This window comes from Mastomys coucha, unplaced genomic scaffold, assembly GCF_008632895.1.
Source record: "Mastomys coucha isolate ucsf_1 unplaced genomic scaffold, UCSF_Mcou_1 pScaffold14, whole genome shotgun sequence".
In the NCBI taxonomy this organism is placed as follows: domain Eukaryota; kingdom Metazoa; phylum Chordata; class Mammalia; order Rodentia; family Muridae; genus Mastomys; species Mastomys coucha.
Window position 1 is genome coordinate 118944568 of NW_022196896.1, and position 17755 is coordinate 118962322.

A 17755-nucleotide genomic window follows, 5' to 3' on the forward strand; every position below is an offset into this window, starting at 1 on the left:
TCTCTCTCTCTCTCTCTCTCTCTCTCTCTCTCTCTGTGTGTGTGTTCAGTAGTTTTGTGGGGAGGGTGCCCAGGATTGTCCAGGATTAGGAAAAAGGGACCACATTCTTTCACCCATGAATGCTTCTCCTCTCTTCCCACACAGGAATCCTCAATGACTGTGATTGCCGGAATGGAGGCAGATGCCTGGGTGCCAATACCACGCTCTGCCACTGTCCTCCAGGCTTCTTTGGGCTTCTCTGTGAATTTGGTAGGTTTCTTGAATAGTACCTGGACAAAATTAGCGGGGTCACCGGGCCTGGTGGGGAGGTCACCAGGAAGATGAGTGGGCACTAAAGGACCCTCTTCTTTCACAGAAGTCACAGCCACGCCCTGCAACATGAACACGCAATGCCCAGATGGAGGCTACTGCATGGAGTATGGCGGAAGCTACCTATGTGTCTGCCACACAGACCATAACATCAGCCACTGTGAGTGGCTAGGGACAGGCCACCAGGGATCCTGGACAGTGGTGTCTAGCAGGAGAAGGTGCAGGTGATGCCACAGAGCTAGGGTTGCGTCAAGAGCCTGCAGGTGCCGGGGGCTCTGACAACAGCTTCACTTAGGTTGTTGCAGAGGTCTCCTTCACTCCCCGTGGGATAACATTTTGACAAAGAGACAGCTCTGAAAGCTATTCCCTCAGGCCTTAATGCATACACAGTTATGTATGACTGATGACTATTCACTACTGTAAACCATTAGTATAAAGATATTGATCAGTTAAGTGATGTGTAATTATATGGACGATCATGCCAGGGGTCAGTTACCTGTTGCACCCAAAGGTTGAATGTTACTAAAATCAAGAGTAGGAAAAACTCCAGGGTGTGAGAGCTTAGGGCCAAGGTGAACAGTCCAGACGCACGCAGAGTGTATTTTAAATGGCCTTGGGGTCAAGGTGACCCTGAGAAGGGCTTGTGGTCCAGGACAGCCTATCCCCTCTTCCCCCAGCTCTGCCATCGCCCTGCGACTCAGACCCTTGCTTTAATGGAGGTTCCTGTGACGCCCACGAGGACTCCTACACGTGCGAGTGTCCTCGTGGATTCCACGGAAGGCACTGCGAGAAAGGTGACTAGAGAGGGGATGGAAATGGGGCGCAGGATGGGGCAGGGTAGATCTGAAGCGCTGCTGGGGGCGGGGCGGGGGTGGGGCGTGCCCCTCCCGTCTCTGCCGTCAGCACCACGGAGAGCTCCCAGCCTACAGTTGTTTGTGCGCCTTCGCTCTTTCATCAGATAATCACTCTTTCTAGAGCCTCCCTTAGATTCTTTGCTCCACACATTTAGAGCAGCACTGGCCTGGCCATTTTTGACAGTTATTTTTGTCACTTGTCCTGGTCTGGGAGATGGGTGTAAGTCTCAACAGGCTTCATTTCTTCCTCGGTATTTTTCTAATAGATTTTAGAATCATACTGAACTTAAATTTTTTTCATTATGATTTTGTTAAATTTAGTTTAACACAGAGAATACAAACATTTTATGACATCTAAACACTTAGAATTTAAATATTCTCCCATAACGTATTGCAGGTGTTGGCATCGCCACCAGTGCCACTCAGGACCTATCCCTTTCTTGCAGTAACACCCAATAACACACACCTCAAACCAGGCATCTTAGGAATGTCCTTGACTGAAGGCCTTCGTCACCTAGCTCAGGAGTCTGGGCATCCCACAGCCTGGCTGGTCAGGAGAACCAGATTAGATTTATTTACGGGGAGCCTCCCCATACAACCTCTCCAGCTGTGTACCACATGCCCCAGAGCAGGTTTCTGACAGAAGTGACTGAGACCCTCACAGCTTCTTCTGTCCCTGAAGCAACAAAGAGGGTTGCTAAAGAGAAGGCCTCTGCATGGTTATCTCTGAAACCCCTTGCAGAGCCGTTCTCGAATCAGGGACCCTGAGGAAGACCTGCGCATTTGCCGAGGTGGCATAGGAATGAATGAAAGACACTGGGCCCTGTAAGCCTGGCCTGGAGATGGGTGTGGTCTCTGGGTAGGATATCCCATAGAGCTGTGAACTCTGTGGCTGGAGGTCCAGAGTAGATCCTGGAAGGGCCCTGTGTGTGTCTGCTGTGATATGGGGCTCAATTCTCCAGCAGAGAGAGAATTGGCAGGTTTGGGGCCTATAGTCTGAGCTTCATGTACCCTTCCATTAAGGCTGGCTGGTTTAGCTCCTGCTGTGTTGGGCCTTGGGGCCCAGCTGAGAAGCAGGTCTGACTTCAGGTCCACCCAGTACCAAAGGACTGAAAAGGTAGAGCGTGGTAACTTGGATTTTGTACCACTCGGAGGCTGGCTCATGTCTGTCCCATTTGTCTGTCTTTCTACACAGCCCGGCCACACCTGTGCAGCTCAGGGCCCTGCCGGAATGGAGGCACATGCAAGGAGACGGGCGACGAATACCGCTGTACCTGCCCATATCGATTCACTGGGAGACACTGTGAGATTGGTGCGGCCCCAAGGCAGGGGTGGGTGGTGATGGACATGCTCTGAGATAGGGCTGAGCCAGCCAGAATCCAGCTGCACAACTCCTGACCACCACGTGCCTGCCTCCCAGGAATACCTTCATGGGACTTGGAGAGGTTGACATCTCTGATGCTTGACTCTGATGGGTGTCTTCTGCTTCCAGGAAAGCCAGACTCCTGTGCCTCTGGCCCCTGTCACAATGGTGGTACTTGTTTCCACTACATTGGCAAATACAAGTGTGATTGCCCTCCAGGCTTCTCTGGACGTCACTGTGAGATAGGTAGGTGGGAAGCAGCCAGGGGTTTTGTCCTTGGCACACATGGGCAGGGCAGGGCTGGGAGGGGTGGCAGGGGAGCTGAGTGCAGAAATACAGAGGGCCTCATGGTGAATGGGCCTTCTGTGTTCTTGCAGCCCCTTCACCCTGCTTCCGGAGCCCATGTATGAATGGAGGTACCTGTGAGGATCTAGGAACAGATTTCTCCTGCCACTGCCATCCAGGGTATACAGGGCACCGGTGTCAGGCAGGTGAGAGTTAGGTGGGTGGGCTGGGAGCATGGCATCTTTTCCTGATCCCCTAAGAGCCGGGCAGGGTAGGGATGGTGTCTTAGATACTGTCCTACTGCTGTGACAAAGCACCATGACCAAGGCAACTTATAGAAGAGTTTATGGGGGCTTACAGTTCAGGGGTGAGTCTGTGACTGTCACGGTGGGGAGCATGACGTCAGGCAGGCATGGTGCTGGAGCAGTAGCTAAGAGCTTACATCCCAATATTACAAGCATGAGTCAGAAAGCACTAACTGGGAATGGAATAGGCTTTTGAAATCTCAAAGCCCGCCTCCAGTGATACACCTCCTCCAACAAAGCCATAGCTTCTAATCCTTCCCCAACAGCTCCACCAACTGGGGACCAGGTACTCAAATATATGAGCCTATGCGGACTAGTCTCAATCGGGCCATCAAAGAGGGAAAAGGGGAAATCAGTTTCTGAGGTGCCAGCCCCCAAAAGCCAAACACTGTCTCCTTGAGTGGGTGGTAGGAAAGCCAGGCCCACTGGTCACATGGAAGGACAGAGACTGGACCAAGTGGGTACCGTGATGCTCACTCAGGACATGCTGATGTTCTCTTGCAGAGGTGGACTGTGGTCACCCTGAGGAGGTGAAGCATGCTACCATGCGCTTCAACGGAACTCGCATGGGCTCAGTGGCCCTGTACACATGTAGCCCCGGCTTCAGCCTGAGTGCCCTCAGCCATATGCGTGTCTGTCAGCCACAAGGTGTCTGGAGCCAGCCTCCCCAGTGCATTGGTGATTCTGTGGGCTCTCAGGGATGGGTGGGTGGGTGGGTGGGTAGGCAGGACCAATATCCTCTTCTCACAACCATATGAAGTTGTACAGAGCCTGAGCACAAGCCCCTCCCTCAACTCCTCTCTTTGAATGGAGGCTGTCGGTCCTGTGGAGACAAGGTGATTAGTATCAGCTTTGTTCTGGGCTATTCCTGTACAGGGCTTTCTTGTCCTCAGAGCAACCAAGAACAGATCAAAGAGCTGCAAACCCACAATGCAGATAAAGCAGCTGAGGCCAAGACTATATCCAAGGTCAGGGTCCTAAGAAAGCAAAAGTCAACACCAGGTGGTGGTGGCGCACGCCTTTAATCCCAGCACTTGGGAGGCAGAGGCAGGCAGATTTCTGAGTTTGAGGACAGTCTGGTCTACAAAATGAGTTCCAGGACAGCCAGGGCTACACAGAGAAACCCTGTCTCAAAGAAACAAACAAACAAAAAAAAGCAGAAATCAGTTCAGGGCCCCACCCAAACCTGTGGAATCCAGTTAATTTAAACAAAACCCTAGCTACCATGTACATATGCATTAGAGAGGGGGCTCATCCAGATGACATCATCTCCAGGGTTCCAGCCATGGCTCCTGTCCTGGGGACAGAGTCACTCTGATAGAAACACTGGCTGTGAAGCTCTCAGCATGGCTGCAAGTCATCAAGCACCAACGTATCAAGCTGTATGTTCAGCTCTGTCATCAGGAACTGTGTGATCATAACACAGTTCTCGTGAAACAAAAGGAGGGACAGCACTTAGGACAATGACCATTTCCCAGATGCCTGGAGCAGCTCATCCCACTGTGTGGCCCTACCAGGATAAAGTTCTGAAGAGATGTACCCAGCCGCAGGCATCTACCCTCTGCTCCTGCCTTCCCTAGCCCAGGGTTCCTGTGTGCTTCTCAGAAGAGCACCTCCCAGTTCTGCTGCTCAGCACATTGTCAGGCATGGCAGGCGCCCTGAAGAGGAGGGCGTTCCATCAAGGAAACTAGGTCCTGAGAAGCTCAGGCATCTCTAAAAGCAGTGATGGACATCCACACAGCAGCTGCCACAATATAGACGATGGACAAACACGGACCTATTCATCAGCTCCATGCATTTTATATTGCGCCAGATATAGTGACAGTACTCAGAAGTTAATATGGCACTGGACAGATACATCTGGGTCAGTAAATCACACTGTAAAGGCAAGTATAAAGATGAGACTTTAAACCACAATAATTGAAACAACCGACATAATGTATAAGTGGGTGTAGCTAAAGAGTCAGTCAGTGGGTTGACAGTCAGTTGGGAGAGCGTCCCCAGGAAGAAGAGGATGAGACTGTGCACACGAGCACTTAGAGATCCCAGTGGGGACACAGCACCAAGCCTGAGACAGCAGAGCATCACGAGATAACAGAGGGACCTTGACTAGCAGGGGAATGGAATCACACTGCCATCAGCACTCTTACCACAGACATCAGAGGGGAGAGCGAAGGTTCCTTTCAGATGCACTTAGGTGACAGGACAGTCACCCCGGTTGAAGTGTGAAGGTAAACACCATGAGACAGGAAGAATCGCACCTGTTATCCTGGAAAGCTGAGGATCCGGAATTTCATGTATCCTTTTCTGTATGAGAAAGGCTGCTGGCACTTTTATCTCAGGGCAGAGACACACCATGAGCAGGGGGTGAGAGGGCAGAGGAAACCAGCCATACTCTTGAGTCAGAGAAACCAAGTTCACAGAAAGCCCTCACGTACCCACCAATTCTCACCCACAGGAACCTGCCACATACATGTGAAGCCAGGCTAGTCTAAAAATCAGACATCCCATTCTCCCACAAGGCTGAGGTCCTCCCCCATGTCCAGCAGGAAAGAGACCTGCTCCAGCCCTCAAGAACTTAAAACTATTCACCAAATCCACCCCTGCCCCACAGCAACAGCACCTGGCTCAGTGACATCAGGGACAGGTGGCTCAGCCAGGTTGCAGGGCAGAGAACAGAGCTTGCTTATCTCGGGGAAGAAATGTTCCACTTTGGTCTGTACCGCGTTTGCTTACACTATGACTGGGGAAGAAGAATTTACAACAGATAATCTAAAAATTAAACTATTGAAACAGAATTACAGATGTCCCAGATATTGGAAATCACAAGCAAGGATTTTTAAAATGCCACTATAAAAATATTTTTTTTAAAAAGCTAAGAGAATGAGATAATAAAGAAATTTAAATGACAAAATAAGAGATTCTGAACTAAAAACTGCAACATTTAGATAATTATCGGGATAGGCTAGATTAAATTTCCAACAGGATGGGCACAACAGGGGGAAGGTGGGCATTTTACTTCACAGTGTAACAAAATTTAACAAGCTGTAAGCCAGAGGGGAAAAAGTGTTATTTTAAGTGAACTACAAGTTATGAGAAGTTAATTTCAAATGGCAGAGACCATTTGGTGAGAATAGTATTCCCTCAATTCCAAAGTAGATAGACATTATAAAATTTGAGATTATAGGCTAATATTACTGAGGACATAGATTTAAAATGTTCAGGAACTATTACAAAATCAAAGCTGGTATTATGTAAAAGAATAATGTTGTCACGAGCAAGTGGGACTTATTTCATGAACATAGGTTGACACAATATCTGAAGATGAGTCTGTATCCACAATATTAGGAAATGGGAGAAAACGTGATTCTCGTTTGCCACGGGAAAAAAATCACTTAGCAGAACTTAACTACTATAAAGTAACTCTTCATCAACTAAAAACATAAGATTTTTTTCTTCAATCAGATTAAGAGAATCTATGAAAAACATACAGCTAGCAAACCATACTGACAAAGACTGTCCACCACTGGGAAAGGTTACTCAGCCACTGCTTTCCCATGCTGCCCAGGATGTCCTGGACACTGCTAAGGTGAGACCCTGCAACAGAAGGCATAGCCATCAGGAAGGGCGGGAGGAGCACAGATGTCAGCCGTGTGCACAGAAGGCCCTGAGCAAGGGAAGCCACCGGCATCACCCATGGATGAACGAGATTGCAGGAGATGAGGTGACCCATGCACCTCAGATCCCACAGTCTCACTGGGAATCTTTGGAAAAGGCCGTGGAACAGTGCTGTGCACCACAGCATTGGCTCCGTAGCTTCTGTGTGTGTGAGAAGAATTCTATGTAAATACTAAAACTAAAATCTGCCAAGAACACACAGGGGAAATGCTCCCAGCAGATGGAACCACATGGGTATGCATTTGAAAATCAGGACATTTGTTTCCAGTCAGCACTCACGGTGACTGATTCCTAGTGGACCAGAGACTTAAAGGTTATTTTTGTGGAGGAAATATAGGTATACATCTTTTTTACTCAAATATAGAAAGATCCCTTGGGACACACACACACACACAAAATTATCAAAGAAATAAATGGACAAATTTGGGTATATAAAAATTAGGAACTTAAAACTTAACTTTTGGAAAACTTAAATAAAACCTAGAACATGAGAAAATGCATACATGTGAATATAAACAAGTGAAAAGAGAGAGAGAGAGCACTAACATCAAGACTACTTGGAGAACATCAATGAATAGGAATGAAAATAAGCCCAATAGAGAAACAGGCAAAACAGATACATATACATCTATGGAAGGAGAACTATATGAGGCCAATGAACATGAGAATGGGTATTTCACTTCCCAGTAATCAGGAAAATGTGCATATCCAACAGCTTTCTGCATCTATTGGAAGTTTGGAAGTCTATCGGTGAGAACGTGGACAACAAAATGTCTTGTCAGTTACAGAGGGACTCTGTATAAGTTGCCAGAAGCACATGGAAATGATTTGGCAATGTGCTTGTTCAGGTGACGGCCAGTGCGGCCTATGTCTGAACCACGCCATTTCCCAATAAACTTAAGAAACTCACCTATCAACACCAGGATATGTGGAGAAACCCCACACAAAAAATCTGGAACCAACACAAATGCTCACCAAATGAGAACGGATAAAATATGACGACAGCAACCATGGAGCATTAAACAGCATCGAGCAGTGAGCCGTGGAGTCCCACAGAGATGTGGGCGTCTCCTACCCATGAAGCAGAGGGTGAGGAAGAAGGCTTCTCACGGCACTCTGTTGGCAAAGTTCAGAAGCAACAAAAGTTGTGTCTTGTTTAGGCAACTCATCAAACTTTAACAACTAATTTTAGGGTGGGTGTGGCACACGTCTTTAATGTCAACACTCCAGGGGTAGGGGGTAGGCAGGAGGATCCCCATGAGTTCAAGCCAGCCTAGTCTACAAAAAGAGTTATTGGCCATCCATGGCTACATAGTGAAATCCTGTCTTAAAAAATAAATTAAAAAAATAATTTTAAAGAGAGAAAGAAATGACAGACACAGCATGGCGTTGAATGGGGGAGGGGAGGGACCCAAAAGGCGATGGGTAAATACCACTCTGGCTTCTGGTCTCAACATGGCCAGTCTATTTAATTCTTTTTAAAAATAATTGTTTAGATTTCTATTTTTATTTTGTGTATATGAGTGTTTTGCCTACATTTATGTATGTATACCATGTAGGGGGCTGAGGAGAAAAGAAGTGGGCATTAGAGCCTCTGAAACTGGCATTACAGAGCCACCACATGAATGCTGGGACTCCAACCTGAGTCCTCTGCAAGGATAATAAAATGTCCTTAACTGCCTCTCCAGTCCCCACCATTCATTTACCTCTTAAGTGTAAGATTAGACTTTTCTCAAAGTGAACATTCAAATTCAGGAGCACAACTTCCAGGAAAAGCAGCAGATGGTGGACCTACAGACAGCCTCCACAAGCCTGCTGGCTTCACATGTGGGCCATAGACAGAAATAGTAGGATCCTTCCAAATCTCGCAGGCTGTGGGGATGAAGCCCTTGAGAGGTTCAGGAGCAACCTAGCCATTTCACAGACCCGAGCAGGCATGAGATCTCCAAGGATAACCCTGGTTCGGCTTCTTTATGTATCAAGACATATTGTAAACTTGCCCAGAGCAGCGGGGCTACTTCCTATCCATTTTCATCTAGAATAACGGCCACCTTGTTTTGTTCTTGGGGTCTGTCCTTAGAAGTAGATGAGTGCCGGTCTCAGCCATGCCTGCATGGAGGCTCCTGCCAGGACCTGGTTGCTGGTTACCAGTGCCTCTGCAGCCCGGGGTATGAAGGAGTCCACTGTGAGCTAGGTAAGAGGTCTGCTGAGGGCCCTGGGGTTCCCAGCCATGGCCACCTTGTCACACCATCCTTCCCATAGACAAACTGTCTAAATAACCATCACACTCACTGCGTGCTCTCTTAGGGCCATTCTGCTGGCCAGGATAGATTTTAAAAGCTCTCTGCCCCTCTTGCCTTGAAGACTGAGAGCTCATCTGAAAATCACTGGGCCTTGCACCAGAGGCAGGCCTGGGGATGGGGCAGAGAAGATGGGCAGGTCGCAGCCCTTGACACCTGGTGCTGCCATTACTGGAGGGAGCAGAGGCCTGACCAATATATGGCAGGGTAAGACCTGCATCCCTTGTGCCCTGGCTTCCGGAAGGGCAAAGCATAGGAGCTGCTTCCAGTTGTGATGTTAGGGAGCATGGAGCACGCACAGAAGCAGCAGTGAGGATGTTATGTGTTGGAAATGGGCACCAAACCAACTATGGAGGAGCAGTGGCTGTGACACAAGAAAGGCTGTGGTCCAGAGTAGAGCACCCAGGCACTGAGGCCCAGGGCCTTGCTGATCATCAGGTAGTAAATAGAATCCTGGGGGACATGCAGGAGATTCTCATATGAGTCAGTGCCATCCTGTCTGTGCAGAGACAGACGAGTGCCAAGCACAGCCCTGCAGAAATGGAGGCGCCTGCAGGGACCTTCCCGGGGCTTTCATCTGCCAGTGCCCTGAAGGTTTTGTTGGAATCCACTGTGAAACAGGTAGGGTTCTTTCAGGTGGGTCCCACAGAACCTGGGCTGCTGGGAGATCAGAGGGGAAGCAGGAGCCACCCTCTTGCTGGACAAGCCACCCAGAGAGAGAAACCCCCAAGGCTGTGGTGACCTGGAGGGAGGAAGGAAACTGGGTGGGGGGGGGGTCCCTGAGAGCCCCTCCTACCCACAGGTGTGCCATACCCCTCTCCTGGCCATTGCTCCTTGCCTCCCCCTATCCCTTCTTCCCGCTGTCCTCTCCTCCCTCCCCCAGAGTCCCTCCCTGCAGCTCGGGCCAACCCTTTGGGTGTTCTCCAGAGGTGGATGCCTGTGCCTCCAGCCCCTGCCAGCACGGAGGCCGCTGTGAGGACGGTGGTGGGGCCTACCTGTGTGTGTGTCCAGAGGGCTTCTTTGGCTACAACTGTGAGACAGGTAGGATGTCCCAGAGGCCTTCCTTGGCCGTCTGGTCTCCTTGGTACCCCGTTTGCTGCCTTAATCTTCCTCCACTTCCACTTCCAGGAACACATGCTCAGTCCATAGCCTCACGCCCACCTTAACTGGCTCTGTTATCCCTGGACAAGCTGGGCTTGCACCCCCAGAGCCCCACACTCACTGTCCTTTTCATGGAAAACCCTTTTCCCGATAAGCACACGATAGGACCCTTGGCCAGGCCTTTCAGGACACAGGCACCCACAGCAGTTTATCCTTGCCCATCATGCCCAACACCAGAGTGCTCCCCATCAGTGTTCTGGTCCCTCTCTAGGTTGGAGCACCAACCTAGAGCCAAGCTTGTTTTGGCCATACAGTGCCTGGCAGACTTAGCTTGAAAGGCAAAGAGATAGCAGACGCCATGACACTACCCCACCCCTCCCTAACCCATGCCACCTATGCCAACAAGAAGCCGAGGTACAAGAAAACCCCAACTCCACCCTCAATGTTATTTCCCCCTCAGTGAGTGACCCCTGCTTCTCTAGCCCCTGTGGGGGCCGCGGCTACTGCTTGGCCAGCAACGGGTCCCACAGCTGTACCTGCAAAGTGGGCTACACAGGCAAGGACTGCACCAAAGGTGAGGGCCAGGAGCTCCGGGAAGGAGGATGGAGGAGCAAGGGGGCCTGAAGGTAGGCCAGGGGCCAAGTGGGAAAGATGGGCAGAAAGCTGCTGACCTAGGTCCCCTTCAGAGCAGGGAGGGGGCGCCAACAGCCACATATGTAGAAATGCAAACCTCCAGAGGGCCTTGGCTGCCCAAGTGAGAAGGCTCCCTGCTAGGAACGACCTGGGTGACCAGGCCCCAGGGCCAATCTAGGTGACTTGACTGGGAGCTACTCTTTCATGCTTAAAGGCTAACCCCTCCACCCCCTTTGTGTTTGGTGCAACCCTGAAGAGCTCCTCCCACCAACAGCCCTCAGGGTAGAAAGGGTGGAGGAGAGTGGGGTCTCCATCTCCTGGAGCCCACCTGAGGGCTCCACGGCCAGGCAGGTACTGGATGGCTATGCGGTCACCTATGCCTCCTCGGACGGATCTTCCCGGCGCACCGACTTCGTGGACCGGAGCCGCTCCTCTCACCAGCTTCGGGCCCTAGCAGCCGGTCGTGCCTACAATATCTCCGTTTTCTCAGTCAAGAGAAACACGAACAACAAAAATGACATCAGCAGGCCTGCAGCACTGCTCACCCGCACCCGTGAGTTTCTGAGGGTGGTGGGCCACTGCTGCCCAGAAGAGGACCCTGTTCCCTACCCATGGTTCAGCAGACAGCTCTGTGTGGGGGGCTGCCTTTCCTACAGGGAAGGGCGCAATAACCAGAAGGGTGGATCAGAGAAAGGCTTGGGTAGAAAGAAGCAGGCACTGGGCTGGGTGGGGAGGAGCAGGTGGGGTGGGTAGCATCGGCTGAGCAGCTTATCGCCCCGCAGGACCCCGCCCTATTGAAGACTTTGAGGTCACCAACATTTCAGCCACTGCCATCTCAGTGCAGTGGGCTCTTCACAGGATCCAGCATGCCACCGTCAGCAGGGTCCGAGTGTCCATCCTCTATCCCGAGGCCTCTGCGGTCCAGTCCACTGAGGTGGACAGGAGTGTGGACCACCTCACATTTGGGTAAGAGGAGATGCCTCAGGAATAAGGGGTCCAGAGTGTTCTTTATGTACCTGCCATCCATCACCTGGGTGGGGCTGGGACCTGAACTGCCCCTCACAGAGGCAGCCAGGACCACTAGCAGCTGAGGACTCCCGGTCATTTAGAGTCAACCCCTAGATGCTCCTCTCCTCCTTGTCTGCCCTGACAGGGACCTGCTGCCAGGGAGAAGGTACAGTGTGAGGCTAACCACCCTCAGTGGGCCTGGAGGAGCCGAATATCCTACTGAGAGCCTGGCTTCAGCTCCGCTGAACGTGTGGACCCGTAAGCAGCAGGCAGTTTCTGCCTTCAGTACTCTCTCCCCTATGGTGCCCTCTGGACCCAGGGCTTCTTCCCTCCTGGGCATCCTATCCTGCCCAAAGTGTCCTTACACTGTAAACTCAGACCCTGACCTCCTTGAGATTTCTTCACTTGGACGGGCAGAGGGAAAGAAGCCTTCTGCCAGAGACATTGTTCAAGACTGCCCCAGCACCTGAATACGGCAAGATGATCCTCAGTATGTCTCCCAAGGAATAAATACATCAGAGTTCAAGGAGCAAGCAGGGATTATGTCACAGGGCTTTGAAGTCATGTGACCAGCCCACAATGGCTACATTTCTTGGTATTACTGGTCCATGTGTCCTTCCTGTTGTATGATCTGTGAGAAGGGAATATGAGAGCAGAGGGGATTTATGAAGCAAGATGACTACTAGGTACAACTCCGTGCCTCCCAGACTCAGGACTGCCCATCTGTGGCCCTCAGATATTTAGGGAGGCATGCTGGAGGCATGACCTAGCTTCTGCATACAGGATCCCTGTGCCACCCCCAAGATGACAGGATGACAGCACTGGCCAGGATGACAGTGTCAGTAGTAACCAAGGCTGACTTCAGATGCAGCTCCAGATCCCTTGCAGACCTTAGGTGATGTTTCACCAGATGCCCTTTGACCTCTCACCCCCTCCTTCTGTCCATTCCTCATCCAGGACCTTTGCCTCCAGCAAACCTGACTGCCTCTCGAGTCACAGCTACCTCTGCCCATATGGTCTGGGACAACCCTGCTCCAGGTATCTCACTGGAGGCTTATGTCATCAATGTGACCACCAGTCAGAGTACCAAGAGCCGCTACATCCCCAATGGGAAGCTGGTGTCCTATACGGTGCGTGATCTGATGCCAGGTCGACGGTACCAGCTCTCAGTTACAGCTGTGCAGAGCACAGAGCAGGGCCAGCTGCACAGTGAGCCTGCGCACCTCTACATCATCACCTGTGAGTTCCATGACAGGAGGGGCCTGGGGAGTTGTTCATACCAAACATTTGGACTGCTTGCTGCTCTTGGGGTGTGGGACCCTTGCCCAGAAGAGGCAGCGTAGACAACCTGCATGGGCCATTCCTGGGAACCGAGACCCAGGCATAGGGTAAGGAAGGACAACTGATAGCATGAGCCTCGTCTTACTCTGTTTTACCAGTCTAATCCCAGCAGGGTTACAGGCAACTGCAGGACCTCACCATGAAAGAGCTACCAAGTAGGCAGCAATGCAGAGGCCCAGGCCTTAGCCAAAAGGACATGAGCACCAGAGAGGGAGGCAAGAAACTACAAGTGGCTGGGGAGGGCAGGAAGGAACACCTGGACAGAGAAGCACAAAAGGCAAGGCTGGGGTGTAGACATTCAGGTGGCCACATTAACAACCTGAGTCTATTCCCAAGGGTGACAGGGTACTCTACTGGAACCCAAAAGTGTCCTGCATGCCCTTTATGCTCAAACCTTACATGAGGTGCCATGTGAAAAGAATTTGAGGAATGCAGGGAGAGAACTCAGTGAGAAGACAAGCAGAGGTGCTCAAGGACAAGACAGCAGGTTCTCAGAGTAGGGCCAGTACGCTCCAAGAGAGTGGGGCTCCACTCCTGGCCTCCCTGGGCTCCTCCTCCTCTCCTCTCAGTCCATGGGGCTGCTTTGTGGACATACAGTGAAGGCAGTGCTTATATGTTGTGCTAATTCTCAGATCCAACCCTGCCATTCTACCAGCTGAGCTCCAGGCATACCTGCCAGGCAAAAAGACAGGTGGGGGTCTCCCTAGGAGCCTGTCAGAGTCAGGATGAGGCAGATGGAGAAGGAAGGAAGTCACCTAGCTTGAGAGGCTGAAGGGACACTTAAAGGTGGTAAGGGCCTGTCTGTAGGAAAGCTGCCCAGCAGAACTGTTGATCTGCAGGGCTGTGATCCACAGTCTAGCCTCCACTTAGCAAATCAGGACTTTGCTAGGGAGTGGCGGGGAGCTGGCCTTTCAGGCCAGTGTTTTCTGTTGCAGCATAAATGCATGGCCTCTGCTTAGAAAGGTAAAACCAGTGACACAGGCTTTTTAGGCAATGTGTACCCCTCTCTGCCCGTGCCTAAGCAGGGCAGGGCTGGGTGTGAGCTGCCACTTCTGCAGTGGGGGCAGAGACAGGAACACTAGGAAACCTAGTTTGTGGCTACTCCCCTTTCTTCTTTTTTGGCAGCTCCCAGGGATGGCACTGAGAGACGCTGGCACCAGGGAGGACACCATTCACGGATGCTTAGAAATAGGCCAGCCCCTGTGCGCCTGCCAGAGCTGCGCCTGCTCAATGACCACAGTGCCCCTGAAACACCAACTCAGCCACCCAGGTACACACCCTAGCGCTAGCCCGGGGTCCCTTAGTCTGCACTCAACCCATGACCCTCCTGCCCTGTACACACCCTAGTGCCAGCTGGGGCCCCTTAGTCTGCACTCAACCCATGACCCTCCTGCCCTGTACACACCCTAGCGCCAGCTGGGGTCCCTTAGTCTGCACTCAACCCATGACCCCCCCTGCCCTGTTGCAGGTTCTCAGAGCTTGTAGACGGAAGAGGAAGAGTGAGTGCCAGGTTTGGTGGCTTGCCCAGCAGAGCAGTAACTGTGAGATCACGTGCGTATTGCAAACTTCCTGGTACCAACCTGGTAGCAACCCTAGTGGCCTCACTACCCTTATCCCTGGCATAAAATATGTTGAGATCTTTAAAATCTGGGTTTAAATTGCACTGGCCGGTGGGTCCTGGATCTAGTAGCAACCTCAGTCCTGGCCGTGTGTGAGGTTTTAGGCTTCTAGAGTAGCAGGAAATGCTCCTACCAGTCCCTGAGTCTGCCTGGGAGAGGCCAGGACCCCTAACCACATGGGATTCCCCAGCTATGGCGACTGAATGCTCAAGGGCAGAGAGCAGAGGGCATGAGTGGACAGGCAGTGACAAGAGAGGGGACACCAAGTCTAGATGTGAGAGAAGGATGCCTGGGGAGGGGGTGGGCAGGGTGAGATAGGAAGTTCCAAGGTTGGGATCACCAGACTTGCAGATGAATGGGCCAAGAGAAAATGCCTAGGGGCAGAGATAAGTTCTGTAGGGATGGCTTGCAGAAGGGGCCAAGAACCCAGATGGCTGAAGATGCTGATAAGGAAGAGAAGCCCCGGTTCCCACTCCTCAGAGAGCATGGCTGAGGGGAAGGAAAGGAGAACCCGACCCTGGGAAGGAGAGAGAGGCCACTTAAGGAAGCAGCTTCAGGAAAGTAGAAAAGCCAGCTTTCAGCGGGGCAGGGAAAATGAGGCCCAGCCTCCACGGGGGACAGCTGGGGACAGCTGGGGCCACAATGATTATTACCAGTAGATGAAATCAATGGGCATGAAGCAAGGGCCATGTGGTCACCCTTAGCTTCTCCTAGAACCCACCACCCCGGTGCCGCTCAAGAACACAGAGGCCCCTGAGCAGGTCCATCTGGCCCTCCAACTACCCAAGAACAGCAGCAAAGACACAGAAAGTAAGTTACGTGCGTGGGAGGGAAGGGGGCTGGTTGTTCTTCACAGCTACCACAGTGGGAAGCTGAGAGGCACAGGGTCTACCCAAGAGGCAGTTGGCACCCCAGCCGGGACACAATCCCCCACTTCATAAGTGAGAGACTAGAGAACACCCAGGACACACCCAGGATCTGTCTTAGGAAGACTGATCTATCCTCATTTCCAGTAATCCCCCTCACCTTGCTCCTCACCCACCCTGGAGATCCACTTCAGGCCACCCAGCTCACTTCTTCATAGAGGAGGTACCGAGTCAGGGGAAAATCAGTGAAGAGTGGCCACTGAGCAAGCCCTGGCTGGAGGAATGGCACCCCAAGCTTGGCCACATGTAGGGCTACTCGTAGCCTGGACTGTTCTGTCCCCACATAGCACCAGGTGTGTTTCCAGCACCTCTGGGCAAGTAGTTAGCAGTGCAAACAGACGCTCCTTCAACGGTCAGACTCTTGCTCTGTCCCTCTAGGGATTATGGGTTAGGCCCAGAGGTCCTTCCTCCTTCTGAGTCACACCAGAGACTCAGACGGAGAGTACATGGAGGAAAGCGTAAGCCTGAGGTGACCTCACCTGGAAGCCTGTCCTAGAAGGACACCTGTTTATATTAAGGGTGTTACAGTGCCAGAGGCAAAAGCAGAGGGGCCCACTGATCATGAATTCAGTACTCTCCCCGACCCGGGACACCTGTGTACACTGGGAAGGTGGCTGTGCATGCTGCAGCATCGAAACACTCCTTACCACAGTTTGTCCTGCTTTTTGAGGGGGATAAAACAGGCTCACTGGATAGTCTGTGATACATAGCCCCTGTGAGTACCAGATGTCCCCTTTCATAAAAGCCCAGAACAGGCTGTTTTCCCTGTGGGTTCAGTCTCCTGGATTCCATCTCAAAAAGAAATCCAAGTGGCCCCAAGGCTACTGTCACACTGCAGTGGAGCACATTTCAGTGATATCACAAGAAAAAGAATCCCTTAAGGCCTCAGACACAAAACTAATCATGACCTTTGATTTATATCACACCCATGCCGTCCGTCCTTCTCTGTCAGTTTGGTTGCCTTTAATAATTCTGGAGCCAGGCCCATGCTAGAATCTGGCTGGAAACTTTGTCTTGTGGTTTTTCTCCTGGACTTCCATGTGGTCCACCTCCATCCTAAGCTCTGTCTGAGTCCTTAGTCTTGGAGTGGCTGGATGGGGCAAAGGGGTGGGGATGTCACACATTACAATAAAGAGAGTCCCAGCTCTCAGTCACCTGAATCAAGTGTCCAAACATGCATGGGTCCATTCTGTCTCCTTTGTTCCAACGTTTTCCCTCCTGTGAGCCAACTCATCCACCTCAATGCCAGTGGCCTTGGTGTGAACTTACACACTGTAGGACCTCTGAGGAGCCTCAAGCTTTCTTTCAATCGCCCTTCATTCTCTGTATGCTGGCTTTGTCTAGTGCAACAAGGTACTTGCAAACAACCTCCGAAGGCCATGTTTGCCATAAACATTTATCAGCTCTCACGTGTAAAGGATTCTTCAGCAGGACATAGGATGCCAGGTCCAGATTCCTCTCTCCATCATCATCTGGTGTCCAGTCTTATTCTTGTCTCCTTGTAGGTCATCTGATCCTTTTCTCTGGAAGAGTTGGACTTCCCTTCCTTGAGTAAAAGTGTATCCCCCAAAAGGCCCTCGGGAGCCCCTGAAGCACACTAATGTTCCCAAAGCTTGTTTCCTCACTAAACAACTTTGCAGGTCAGGGTTGTACCTTCAAATCCCAGGGAGAATCTATGGAGAGGAGGGAGGGTCCCACAGCAGCCATCCTGGGATGAGGGACCTCAAGGGCAAGAATGAAAAAGCAAATGCTAATCCTAGATATATTCTCCTGGTTTTCCCTCCATGCCTCACTCCAGAAGCAGGATTTCTGGCTTATTATGGTTTATCCCCTTAGTCACCACTATCTGGCTTCTACCAGAAGGATAAGCAGGCACCATCCCCACAACAGCAGCCAAGTACAAGGCTTGAATAGCTTTGCTGTAGAAGTCATCCATAGGGGACAGCACAATGTCCTGCCACAAGGTGCTACCACACCCTACACACCCAATTCACTGCCTGAATCAAAGGAGCTCTCTCCCTCCCTCCCTCCCT

At 51.3% G+C, this 17755-nt stretch overlaps 2 protein-coding genes across 9 annotated transcripts in view; one reads left to right on the top strand and one right to left on the bottom strand.

The window, feature by feature from the left end:
- Sned1 (sushi, nidogen and EGF like domains 1) overlaps positions 1-17755 on the top strand; it is a 63625-nt gene that overhangs the window by 34166 nt on the left and 11704 nt on the right. For 4 of the 5 annotated variants that reach the window (XR_004118014.1, XR_004118015.1, XM_031368478.1 and 1 more), the window contains 18 exons: positions 145-249; positions 356-469; positions 987-1103; positions 2359-2475; positions 2656-2772; positions 2904-3017; positions 3621-3794; positions 8875-8988; positions 9602-9715; positions 10022-10135; positions 10656-10769; positions 11085-11381; positions 11611-11794; positions 11982-12094; positions 12794-13075; positions 14303-14447; positions 14646-14728; positions 15511-15606. Coding sequence is in view for 2 of the 5 variants with exons in the window: in XM_031368478.1 (XP_031224338.1) it covers positions 145-249; positions 356-469; positions 987-1103; positions 2359-2475; positions 2656-2772; positions 2904-3017; positions 3621-3794; positions 8875-8988; positions 9602-9715; positions 10022-10135; positions 10656-10769; positions 11085-11381; positions 11611-11794; positions 11982-12094; positions 12794-13075; positions 14303-14447; positions 14646-14728; positions 15511-15606 (2514 nt within the window). In the remaining 3 variants the exon portion in view is untranslated. Of the gene's footprint in view, positions 1-144; positions 250-355; positions 470-986; positions 1104-2358; positions 2476-2655; positions 2773-2903; positions 3018-3620; positions 3795-8874; positions 8989-9601; positions 9716-10021; positions 10136-10655; positions 10770-11084; positions 11382-11610; positions 11795-11981; positions 12095-12793; positions 13076-14302; positions 14448-14645; positions 14729-15500; positions 15607-17755 lie in introns of all 5 variants that reach the window. The other variant, XR_004118016.1, reaches the window with a different exon arrangement.
- Mterf4 (mitochondrial transcription termination factor 4) overlaps positions 1-17755 on the bottom strand; it is a 60474-nt gene that overhangs the window by 25904 nt on the left and 16815 nt on the right. The window contains exon 4 of one of the 4 annotated variants that reach the window (XM_031368482.1): positions 3139-3939. The exons of the other annotated variants lie outside the window; for them this stretch is intronic. Coding sequence (XP_031224342.1) covers positions 3907-3939 — 33 coding nt within the window. The 3' untranslated portion in view covers positions 3139-3906. Of the gene's footprint in view, positions 1-3138; positions 3940-17755 lie in introns of those variants that run through there. 4 annotated transcript variants of the gene reach the window in all.